We start from the raw sequence: 13783 nt of genomic DNA, 5'->3' as shown, positions 1-13783 counted from the left end.
TATTATATATAGTTTTTAATATAATTTAATATTTCATTTATTTGTTTTACATTTTTTGCATACAATAAAATGGGTCTGTCATAAAAAAAAATACATATAGTATAGTACAATACATATAGTACATATACTATTTGCATATACATTTATTTTATTTTTAAAAAGCTTTTGCATGCAATAAAGATTGAGAAGTGGTTTTCCAAAAATCACAAAATTATTATTAATTTTTTTTTTTGCCAAGAAATATGTGTAGATCATTGGTCTAAATGTATGCTGTTTCCAAGCAATGTTGCAACTTATAATAATAGATTGTACGGTTATATAAAAGGCGTTAAGAAAATAATTTCTTGTGGAATTAAAATAATCAAATCACATAATTTATTATAATTGCTAAAAACTATTTTGTTAATTGGTCACATCTTGTTATGGCCCACGTTCATATAAAAATACTAATCTTACAGCCTATAAAATAACATAAGTAAAGCACTAAAGAAGATGTGGATTGTGCCAAGTACTTAGCAAAGCTCTTATTTCAGAAATGATGTATTTTGATGTTCTACTCTTGGCCATGACAAATGTTATATCATCTCATAACAGTTTTGTTCTGCATTATTTACGCTTTGCCCAGATGTCTTCTGTGGTCTAGTTGCATGTCTAGACCATTTATTAAGACCTGCACTTTTCAGAAGCACAAATGCACCATGCTAAGGTTTATCTGTCATCCCTTTCCCCCATGGTTTGGCCTAATCTGATCCTTGGCGCCTGTGCTGTTCTACTATGTAATCCAATACTGTACCATTCTTGGTACCTCTAAAGATTTTCCAAAAGACCTACAGTGAAGAATGCAAACCTACTCTAAACATTACCACTGAATGATGGTCTAGACATAGTCTAGGAGCCAAATTAGGAGTGCTAATGAGCACATTGCTCTCCGGCGATAACCTTTCTGCTGAAAGCAGAAATGACAAAAATTGAGCTAAAGAGATAGCAAATGTGCTTTCTTATACACAAGCCTTAATTAGGATCATGCACCCTCCTCAGCGTATAGCTTCTATAAGCCATTAAAGAGACCACCCATTGGGAATATTTATAGGAGGAGAATCACTGAGGCTTAGAATGTGTCAGTTAAGTATCTGATTAGCACATGATCCAACACCTGAACTGAAACATTACAAACGTTACTTAGAAAGCTTCTCACAGCGCCACGTTTCCCGTTTAAGACATTCAAGGATTTTCAAACATGATCTTATCTAGACTAAAGCAAACACGCCACAAACATAAAGCAAATGTGTTGACTGACATTGTTGATTGAGCACACTTCTACTGACATGCACTGTAACATCTTTATTGCTCAACAAACTTTTCTATTAATCAAAGAGCCTAACACTGATTCTATTTATCCCAGGCTAAATATATATTTCAGTACAATATAATCATCACAATGTAACTTCACCTTTACACTGACCCCCCCCCCCCCCCCCCAAATGTAGACAAGCCATCATTTTATCAATTGTCCATTTATACTGTAAAATAAAATAAAATAAAATAAATATTTTGAAAATATTTATTGCTGTGGATAAACTGATGTACTGTATAAACTTGACAAGAAAACATAAAACTATTGCAGCAGCAGAATAACATAACTGTTATTAATGAAAGTGACAATATTACATTTTTACACCACTTTTACATTCATTCATTTGTTTGTTTGCTTGTTTATTAATTTAATTTAATTTAATTTAATTTAATTTAATTTAATTTAATTTAATTTAATTTAATTTAATTTAATTTAATTTAAATTCGTTTAAACTCGTTTTGAAAAATGGGGACATGGGTTATGTCCTCATAAGTCACCCTCTCCTTGTAATACCTGTGTCATACCCATGTCATTATACAGAGTTGTGTCCTGATATGCCACAAAAACAAGGGCACACACACACACACACACACACACACACACACACACACACACACACACACACAATCTCTAAGTTAGAAGCTCTCAAAGACAAATTATATTCCAAATTCCTGTGTCTCAGTAGGGGGCTGCTATTGGCCAGTCAGATTTAATGGCTCAGTGACTGTCCTGTTCAGGTGTGATGGCAGCCGTTGACAACAGTGAGGAAACTATGGTTGCCATGTTGCCAACATAATCACTAATTCAGAGAGAGATATTATTCTGAAAGATTTACACATGTCCGGGACCATCTCAGTCTACCTCACTCAATCTCTTGATCATTAAAGAAACTGCACGACTGATGTCATGCAAGTTTGAATAAATATACAGCTAGAGAGGGAAGAGAGGCCACTAGTTTAACAAAGCAGGATGTTCAATCCTCTGTGACTGACACTTGATGGAGTTAGAGAGGAAAGGTAAACACAGACCCTCCCCAAATTATTAGAGACCTGAACGAGCCCTTTCCTGATGTAATGTCCCTGAATTTCAATGGTATCCTCTCTGTCAGCATTTCCAGACTTCATGTGTTGCGTGTGTTCTGTGTGGAGGTGCATGGAATTATGGCCCAGTAACGAGGAGGAATGTAGATGGAATGGTTCATCCTTACCTCTCCTCAGATAACAAGCCATCAAACCCTCTTCAGCATGGAAACCTGAAGCCTGCAGTCCTGTCATCTGAGTGATCAACCATCAGGTTCTTTCTCCCTCCCAATCCATCTGATCCTCTGGAATACCAGCCAGTGCCGGGTCTCACAGTGTTAACATGAAAACCATCCCACCCAACCCTCCCAGAGCATCCCTTCCACTACTTTTTCCCAACACCACACTACACTGGCATGTTGTCACACCATTTTCAAACCTTCTCTGAACAAACTTTTGAACCGATCATTGTTAAAAATGTATAATTACCTAAAAACATTTTAATCTCTAAAGGGCTGTTCTTACAGAACTAATTTTTGCAGTTTGGAGCTCTGCTTTTACAATGTTTTTTTTTTCCACATAAAACATAAGCGTTTTGATTCTTTTGCATTGTAACATTGTTTTTTTTTTTTGTTTTTTTGTGGTATGGGAACAAAACAGCAAGGTCTCAAGGCACATTTTTTTTAATTCAACTTATTTTAACTCGAATGCAATGTTTTTTAAAACAATATAAGTGAGACACTGCAAAAGACGTATGACAGCCAAACAAAAAATTATGCAAAACAAGCAAAACACAGGACAGTGGACTACAAAAAAAATAAATAAAGGCAGATGCTTTTTTTTTAATGTTGAACTGATTTTAACTTGAGAGCCATGTTTTTGCAATGCTATGCCATGCACGAGATGCTGCAAAAACATAAGACAGTCAAACATGTTTGTCTAGCTTGTGTTTGCATAGAAAAACAACTTGAAAGCAGTTCAGTGGACTGCAAAATGCAAGACAAAGTGCAGATGCAGATCCATTTTTTTTTTTTTAGGTGAACTTGACAGTGGTCAAAAACGTTTATCTAGTGCATGTTTACATAAAATAACTAATGGAAAAGCATGCAAAAATGTGTTCAGTGTGAACTTTGCACAAAACATGGCTGCAATTAAATCTGTGAAGACCTATACTCGGAATACTCTTTGCAAGACTCCACAGAGTTTGTAAAATGGGTTTGTCCTTTCACGCATTCGTGGCATGCAGTAGTACACCGCAGACCCTCCAACCGCATGGTACTAGGGTAAATATAGGGTACTCTAAAGTTACACTCACGTTCTAGACTGAAGCCGATGGGCACTGGGGAGGTGTTTGCTGTTTGGATGGCAATGGACGTCAACCATGGGTTTGTTCTCCATGCCTTTACAGGGCATATTCAACATGGGGAGAGGCAATGCCATGAGGTCTGATGTGTTTGTGTGTGTGTGTGTGTGTGTATGTCAGAATGTGTGTCGAGTGATACAGTAGATCACTGGCTCAATGCCCTTTGAATCTCAGCTTACCCTGTTGACATAGAAAACGAACGGTTGTGATATTAAACTTGGTGAGAAGCTGCGGTTCAGCAGCAAACTCTAAAAGTGCACTTTTTCTTTATGCTGTGGTTAGCAAATTTAAGAAGCCTGTATTCAACTTAAAGTAAATCCTAACTAAAATAAGTAAAGAAGTCACATTGTGAGATATAAAATCAACATGTAAAGTCGCAATTACAAGAAATAAATTCACAATTATCTTGCTTTTTTCTACACCTAGATGGAAACATTTTTACAAAGACTAGACTCATCAAATGTCCACATTAAAATAATAATAATAGAAGAGTGACTATTCTTTCCCTATTGTAGGCTGTTGGCTGGATTGCCTAACAGGGAGTTCATGTAGTGTTATTTTAGTAAAGACACAGACATCAGGGAGAAAACCACAGTGGGATAACAGAGAGGGGCACTGGTTGGGGAGGATCACGTTGAGAAACTCTGGTCTGTTGGCAAATAGAGCAACAGGAAGGGAACAAAAGTCCAAAACATTGCATTACAAAGCTGAGGCTGATATTTAAGCAGCAATACTACAAATTCTTAATACTATATATACATATTTTTAATATATATGATACATAATATATAGAGAGACAAAAATACAGATTAAGAAAATAATTTTGCCATTCATGGTTTAAAAATACATAAATACATTAATTTCATTTTATGATAATTGTATAGCTTTTATTGTATGTTTGCAATGTAAAAGCAACTTCCCAACAATGTGAGCACAGTTGCACTTTGGAAAACACATCAGTGAAACACAAACAATTATTTAATATTTAAATATTTCATATAAATAGCTAATGCAATTTAATTGTTATAAAATATTTAATGTTTTGATATTAAAATTATAAATAACCACTAGACCAGTATAATAATAATAATAATAATAATAATAATAATAATAATAATAATAATATTTATAATACATTTTTGGAATTTTAAAATTAATTTGTCCATGCAAAATCTAAGAATTTACCAATAGATGAATTAAAATTTTTGATAATAGTATAGTTTTTAATGTAGCAAAGTACAAACATAATCCCACAAAAATTGTCTGTGCTTTTTATTCTCTCCTCCTTCCACAGTAAGACATGTTGCATTCCAGTCTATGAAGAATGACTTTGAGACTTAGCGGCAAAGCGATTTTCCTTTTGCATGAGTCAATACATGTCAACACCCTCTTCAGAACTGAGAGACACAAGCCCAGCCGGGATAAACACCCGACACCCAGCCTCAGTCCTGGGCACATATGTGCATCTCTTAGCCTGGGCTGTAACAAGACACACAGATACTGTGATAAATAGCCCATGTTCTCTCTTCCTGTTGAATGAATCATTGATAAGGCAGCGGTAACCCATCCTCATGGTGAAGGTATTGGGGGCCATGCAATAATTAGAAGGTGTCCTCTCACCTAACTCACTGATTCATAGCTCAGATTCCCTCCATTTAGAAAGAAGAATTTGTACACAAATAATGGGAGCCTTGACAGTGTGAGGTTTCTTGAAAAACAATGGAATTTCAATTTCGGACTTTCAATTTGGTGGTTGCAAACACAAAACATTAGCATTATTCTATGGTCCTAAAGTTGTGTTGAAACTGAAGTATCTTTTCAGATCTGGATTAACTTTAAACCATCACTTCTTGTCATAATTCATCATTATGCTTCCTCCAGTAAAAGTCCATCACCTGTTGTCCTCTCACATCAAAATCATATTAGTAGAAATGTTTTGGACTGTTTTCACTTGGTGTGTGCATATTTCTCTCCTGATTCAGATGACATTACTTTTTCTCTGGAAAAGGCAATATTATGTATAGAGGACTTTTATTTTGGTCGGAAACAACAGTTTGAAGTTGGGTTTGTTTCACTTCACAAGACATTAATTAATGGACTGGAGCTGTGTGGTCTACTTCTGGATTATTGTGATGTTTTTATCAGCTGTCTGGGCTCTTATTCTGACAGCACCCATTCAGGATCCATCAGTGGCTGAGTGAGTGAAGTAAAGCTAAAAATTCACAAGCAATTATTTTACAGTTGGGATATACATTTAATGTTTTAAGAATTAAATGTAACATCATTTTATTTGTTTTAAATAATATAATGACACTTAAAACAGTTACATTTGTATTTCTGTTACATTTACAATGTAATGACTTTTTAAATGCATATATGTACATAGAGTTAATGATGATAAAATTGCATGTTTTAATTAACACATTTTAATGTGTATGCAGTAATGGGTTTCTCAAGGGTGTATGCTTTAAATTGTAAAATTCCTGCTTCAGTCCAGATGGACACTTTCGCTGAAATACCAGTAATGCTAAATATCTTCTATCCTCGAGATAGGACAAAACATCAGCCAATAAATCCAGTACAGCTGTCAGCAGAGGTGGTTCTCCCTATGCACTTAACATTTACAATCACGTTTCCAGCTGTGTTTCTTGTCCAGATGTGCCACACCCCAGCAGCAAGAACTCCACCCCATTGCATCTGTGAAATATTAACTGTGCCTTGTTTCCTAGTACAAACAAAAATAAAAGACTATTTTCTCTGCACATATATGCAGGTGTCATTATGCAAACCACTTTCTGTTTCATGGTCATTTGAGACACGAGTAAAAGCTGCACTTGAAACACACAGACAGAAGTCTCAATTTTTATGTGTCATCACTTCTGAAACGTTAGACCAGAAACACACAGATTATCTGCACTCTCAGACACCAGCCCTGAATGCAGAGTTGAGGAGGATTGTTCTTACATGCACTAAAATTTACAGCTGCAAATGAAAACCACTGTTAATGAATAAATATTAATCTTATTGATAAAAAAAGGATGCATATGAGTTTGTACATTCAGTAGCATGCTTGGCATAAAATGATCCTGTCTCTCTCAGAATGACCCTTTGTCCCAGTTCATCACGGCTGGTCACTTTGTCTCCGCTGAACTGTTACTGCTAGTTCATGTTTTCTCAATGGTTTCTAGAGAATTGCACATTAACTCATCAGACTGTCCGACTGCTCAGAAAGCAAGAAGTTAGAAGTTTTTCTGAGAATATGTTCAGAGATATACTGTATTATATAAGTGTGTGTGTGTCACACACACACACACACACACAGTATATAGATCAGCCTCTTAACCAGCAGTAGTGTTGGATAACTGCGCTTTCGACTGAGCTCTTACGGAAATGATTCGCGGAATGATGCTCGCCGAAGGGCTTGTCTATCAGTAACGCACAGTGACGTTCGCGATCAGTCGCGCATGCGCAGATGTGTCCACAGTTCTGCACAGGTACGCGCTTTCACCTGTCACCGGTGCACAGAGCTTTGCGCTTCATCAGAGTGGCAGACGAGATTCAAACACACGGTGAGTTTACAACACATATTCAATTTATCTGTTTAAGAACCTATTGTATAGATTTCCAAATATTCTTTCTCGAGGTATTTAGTAAGTTTGACTTTTCTCTTATGTAATTTGGCGCATTTTGGAGAAGGTAAAACGATGCAATGCAAATAATATTCTGTTCCGATCTTTAATTTGCATTATACGTTTTCAGTTTATCTAAAACGACCTGCAAATAGGCAAATATTTGTATAGTACTTAAATTGATACGAAAATCAATAGAATATTTTAAAAGAAAGAGCTTTAAGGCGTCACCAAGTGTTATTTATTCCAATGCCTTGCGTGTTTAAGTTATGATATCTTTCATTCATAACATTAACACATTTTAGCCATACAAAGCTTAGAAGATTGCACTTTCAAATAGTTAATCTAGATTGCTTTGATATTTATATTTCCATTTTTAATTATAAACAATAAAAAAATGTAACACATTAATAAATTGGTGTCTTTTACATTTTCACCTTAAATTATAAACCATAAAAATATAGTCTGATATTATGGCCTAATGCCAGTGTTTCCATGTCTGAAACTAACAAACACAAAACACACACACACACACACATACAAAGGCAGCCTAAGCATGCAGTTATTAACCACAAGTGACAGTACACATTCCAAAGCAAATTTATATTTCACAGGGAAAAGGTGGCTAATTGATTGACACATGGAGCTAATTGCATCCACTCAGATGGCCACTTACACTCGGCCAAAAACAAGCAATTTCCTACCGGCCATATCTACCACAGCATCTAGTTATAGGAGCCACCAGCCAGCCTTGACCCTCAACCAGAATTCAAACATGCCCTGGAGGACTAATTCGTACTTCAGAAGTGGCAGTGCTATCCCGACTGTATCAGCCCTTCAAAGAGAAAACCTAGACTTGGTCCGGGCCAAGACCATGTTCTACCCCTCTAACAGGACAGCTCTCAGTGCACGCTACATGCCAGAGGACTGGTTCAAGTCCAACCACAGTAACTACAGGGAGTCAGAGTCGTCCCGGAACAGTGCCGAAAGGCTTCGGAGGGACACAATCCGAATGATCCAGGATAAGGACCAGATGACCCGTAGAACTCAGGACACCACCAGCAAGAACATCGGAGAAAGACTAAACGACATCAGCTTCTGGAGATCAGAGCTCAATCATGAGATAGACAACATGGTGACAGAGATATCAGCGTTGACGGATGTGAAAAGAAGACTGGAAAGAGCACTTGCTGAAACTGAAGGGCCACTGCAGGTAATATAATTCACATATATAATTTACAAAAGTAACAATTCTATGTGAATAATTATATAAATAATACACATACATAAATATAAATGTATGTCTCTATATAGAAGAAATTTACAACATAAATATACACAATACATATATAATATATGTAATATATTTGACTTAATATTTAATTTATATATAAATAGTTTAAATATTTAAGTTAAATATTTTAATTATATATATATATATATATATATATATATATATATATATATATATATATATATATATATATATATATATATATATATATATATATATATATATATATATATATATATATATATATATATAAAATCATTAATTTTTATGCATGTAACATTTGGTGCCAAAAAGAACTAACACTATATTTCACCTCTCTAAACAGATTTGAAGGTCATTTCTTGCTTTTACTGTTGTAACAAATATTACAACCGTGCTTGGAATGATAGCATGGCAGAGCTCTAGTGGTTTTCTATCAGCTCCACACCTAATTTGGGTCACAGTGATCTAGCTAAAGACCCAGTAACTAGAAAAGCCCACAGTAGAGTGTCAGGTGACCCATTGTTAGAAACCACTTTGGTAACAGAACCTAGTGGGGTGTAAGATATACATACTCAATCACACTGAGCACAAAGCTCACTAGATCTACAGTGACCTCAATGTGTCCCACCGCTGTCTTTACAGAGTTACCCGTCTGAGTCACAGTATGAGACTGTTTCCACAGGAACCACACCAAAACATGCTGACTACTAGTGTGCTGAATGAGTTGCAAAATAGTGTAGTGACACTGCTGTCACCTAACAGGAAAGACCACGGGAATGATCACAAGACGTTTCCATAGTGATGTAATTACTTTGTCAAAGTTCTATCTGCACTGAACATTGTAAAAATCAAAATAAAATAAAATCATACAGAATAAAATAAAATTAAAATATATAAAAATAAAATGAAATAGATATTGTATCATCTACATAAATATTCTCACTCTTTTTCTCTTTCCAGGTTTCTCAGGAATGTTTGTTCCACAGGGAGAAACGGATGTCCATTGATCTGGTTCATGATGATGTAGAGAAAGATTTAATTAAGGTGAGGTCACGTGAGCTTTCATCGAAACACATAACAACTGAAACCAAAAACAACCTCAAATATTACCAATATGGGTTAATTAATCAAGAATGCAGCTTTCTGAACCACTGTGCTTTTATTTTGATTACATTACATTTAATACATGACTTTCTGGAATACCTGATTCTGAATGGTCAGTTGTGGCATTCTGAGGTCAAATATTTTATATATTTACTGTGTAAAGTAGCCTATATATGCCCAAGACAACTGACTGAGTAAGCTGTGTTAATTTTAAGTCTAACTTATAAATAAATCATTAAACTACTATCAAATTTTTCCCACATAAGAAAATGTTAAGCATTCATCATTTCTATATTTGATACAAGTTAATTTTGCATTTTTTTGCAGGAAGTGGAAGTGATTAAGTCATGTCAGGAGAGAATGAGGCGGCATTTAGACAGAGCTATTGCTCAACTGGCGTGAGTCTTGCAGAAAGCATTATTTAAAAAGCCTCTAACCCAAAACTACAACTTTGCCTTCAAATATTTAAGGTTTGACAAATGATCAAAGCATCTCTGAAGCAGGGCATGTGATTATATTCATTATTATCCTCAGGTCGAATCGTGCCGCACAGCACGAGTTGGAGAGGGATTTGAGTGACAAGGTCACAGCACAGAGAATTGATGATAGGTGTCACCATCTCAGGAACACCTCTGATGGAATCAGCTACTATAGAGGGATCGATCGCATGGACCCATCGTGAGACTTACTGCAAAGTTCTGTCATGAAACTCTAGATGGCGCAGTCCGATAGGTCTAACTCAGTCTGACAATGACGTCATCACATGGTGCAGCTGATTGGTTATTTTTGTATCAGCGGCCAATGAGCTTACTTCTTAACATTCAAATACATGGCTAGTGCTTGCTGTAGTAGTTGCAGCATGCTTCGGAAACCCTCCAGCTTCCCCAGCTCCACCTGTATAGATCTGCTAGGAGTGATTCATGTATACTATATGGGGGTTATTTCATATACTGTATGTTATATTTGCAGCAGCAGTATTTCTTACATGCTCACAGAAGCATATTGTGGATTTACTGGAGTAACGAGTCTCGGTACATGCTCTGCCGCAGCATTGTAGCAGATTTATTCCGCCAAGACCAAACACATTGACATTGTCATCTACATTACAATGTCAAATCTTCTGAGAGTTGTCATGATAGAACTTTAACAAAAAAAAAGAAAAAAGAAAAAAGACAATTCTATAAGACTATTTTTAGGATATGTTAGGGTCAGGATTATCAGGCTAATGATGTTATAATTTTCTCTGCTTATTCTCTTTATAATCTCAACAGTATCAGTCTTCCAGACTCCTGGTCAAAGTTTACTGACGACAACATCCTGCATTCTCAGAGTGAACGTGCCGCCTCTAACAGACTCCGTGATGAGATTGAGATCCTGCTCAATGCCACTTCAAACGAGATGTGGAACCAGTTTAACAGTTTAAATGTGTCCTTTACCAACCGCATCTCTGAGATGGCAGATGCCAAGAACAATCTGCAAACCCACCTGGCCAAGGTAACCACAGGATGCTGAACATCACATCAAAACTATTAACCACTCATTCTTCATTTGATGTTTAGTAATAATAGGATCTATCCTACTTCCCCCTTACCACTTCACTTTGACTGGACAAGACCCAAAATAAATTGCATGCGTGTTTCTGCCCTAAAGATGTAGACAGGAAGCTCTAAACACTAGAGTCTGTTGTTAAGGAGGTTAATGAAGAGCATGAAGAAGCTGTCAGCTGTCCATAGTGTTTAAGTTATTGACGGCTGTTATCAGAGGAATGAGGTAACCAATAAAGAATTATCATTCATGGTGCTGATTGGTCAAAATGAGATTACATCAAATCGTGTTGGTGAGGGAGTGTGTGTCTATGTAAGAGATGTATCTGTAACGATACACTTGATCATGCATATTTTTATTATGTATATATATATAATGTGGGCTGTAATGAGAACTATAAAGCCCTTTCAAATCCTTCACACACCTGTCAGTTTAATGCAATTTTGAAAGCATTAAGTAATCACAAATCCACAAATATAATAATAATAATATATATATATATACTAAATAAAATAAAAATCTGTTTAGATTCTGGTTTGATTACTTCTCTTCCAGTTCTGTCCTGACATGGTTGTGTGGATGGGAATTTTGCCCAGAAAAACAACAACATACCAAGCTAATTTCAGATTAAAGTGCTTTAGACTGTCAATTATGATATATACAGTACTTGACTGGACCTTTTTAACTTTGAGAAGGGTCAAGAAGTCAGACACAAAGAATAACTGACTTTGTCCTTTTTTCAATCAACTCGGTTTCATTTTTTTGCCTCTTGCTCCTTGCTTTCAGACCCTTCAGGAAATCTACCAGACCGAGATGCTGATTGAAGCTTTAAGAAAGGCAATCCGAGACAAAGAGAACCCACTTAAAGTTGCCCAGACCCGCCTGGAAGAAAGGTCTCGCAGACCAAACGTCGAACTCTGCAGAGACAATCCTCATCACAGGTAATAGCATTATATCTGTCAAGAAACCATTTGGACACAAAAACTGTTTTGGATACAAGATTAGATCGTGATGCAAAAATCAGATGCCAAACCTCTGTTTTCCTGGTTATACTCCCTTTCTCTTTCTCAGGCTGGTAACAGAGGTGAGGGAGATTGAAGACACCATTCATAAACTGAGAGAGAGACTGATGGAGGCCGAGAATACTCTCCAGACCCTGGTGAAGACCAAAGTTGCTCTAGAGCATGACCTGTCAATCAAAGCCAACTCTCTGTTCCTGGATCAGGAGAAGTGCATGGGTATGAGAAAGAGCTTTCCCAGCACTCCTCGTCTGGTCGGATACACCTAGACACCTTCCAGAATCTTCTCCAAAAGATGAACTACAAGATTAGCATCAGAACAGCTTTTGTCTTAATTCTTTTTATTAAGTGGACTAACATTTTACATCTCACTTTTATTGTTTCACTAAGTTAATCACACTGTGATGATTAGAATTGATTGTCTCTTGTTCTTAGACTGTCCTGATTAAAAATCTATCTATCTATCTATCTATCTATCTATCTATCTATCTATCTATCTATCTATCTATCTATCTATCTATCTATCTATCTATCTATCTATCTATATATATATATATATATATATATATACAAGGGGGAAAATCCTCTATTTTTTATAGTAATCCTTGTTAGTATTCTTAAGAAAATATTAAAGAGTTTGAAGAGATAAAATACAAAGCTCAGTTTAGAAGTCATTTTAAGAGCTCCAGACATCTGTTAAACGTAACAGGTTTGTTTTTAACTCAGGTGTGACATGATTCTGACAGTTTGCAGTCAGTGGACAGAACCCCTTGCTTTTGTTTGTTTAGTTCAGAGATCCACTTGAGGGCTGTCACTGATAAAGTGATCTTAACTCCACACTTTCCTGAGTACACCAAAGCACAGTGACACTGTAGTTCTCATGTTCTTCTGAAGTACAAACACACACTTCAGAAACAGATGCCACCGGCAACAAGACTTACATTAAAGTCTACAGACAGCATCTGGGTTTATTGATTCAGAGGGGGAACGTGTTTGCTCCTATAAACAACACTCTGGTGTTCTGCTCAAACACATACTTCAAACCCTTTACACAAATCAATGTATGCTCTGTAGGCTGAATGCTTAACAGTGCAAGATGCACTTGAGATTATGTAGTTACATCCGTAAGAACAATGAGTTGTGTGCTATCTAACAGCATGTTTATGCAAATATATACACATCTCAGAAGACATAATTAAGCTTTATTTCGTCTCAGATTTTTCACCTGAAATTCTGTAGGAAATATACTGCAAAAATAAGCACACAAGACAATTGATGTAATAGAGAAAGAGTAGATACAGTTGATAATTGAATAGTATAGCTCAGATTATTTGTATCTGATTTTTGGCCATAATCTGGTAAATTTGAGAAGCATAATTTAAGATCTCTTCTGAAGTTTTTCTTCACTATAGGAATTACTTAGTAGTAGTCATTCAAATATATATATTGCACTACCAAAATGTTTGTATTTATT

General features: G+C 36.0%; 1 protein-coding gene across 1 annotated transcript; it reads left to right on the top strand.

Moving 5' to 3' along the window:
- The first annotated feature begins 7175 nt into the window (after nt 1-7175).
- Nucleotides 7176-12702, top strand: tekt3 (tektin 3). Its single transcript, XM_059531566.1, has 8 exons — nt 7176-7305; nt 7980-8578; nt 9602-9685; nt 10073-10143; nt 10280-10423; nt 11017-11239; nt 12077-12231; nt 12362-12702. The coding sequence occupies exons 2-8, from the start codon at nt 8006-8008 to the stop codon at nt 12576-12578; spliced, it is 1467 nt and encodes a 488-aa protein (XP_059387549.1). The 5' UTR covers nt 7176-7305; nt 7980-8005; the 3' UTR covers nt 12579-12702.
- The last annotated feature ends 1081 nt before the right edge of the window (nt 12703-13783 follow it).

The sequence above is a fragment of the Carassius carassius genome, chromosome 40 (genome assembly GCF_963082965.1).
Source record: "Carassius carassius chromosome 40, fCarCar2.1, whole genome shotgun sequence".
Classification (NCBI taxonomy): Eukaryota; Metazoa; Chordata; class Actinopteri; order Cypriniformes; family Cyprinidae; genus Carassius; species Carassius carassius.
This window is presented reverse-complemented; position numbering and strand designations above follow the sequence as displayed.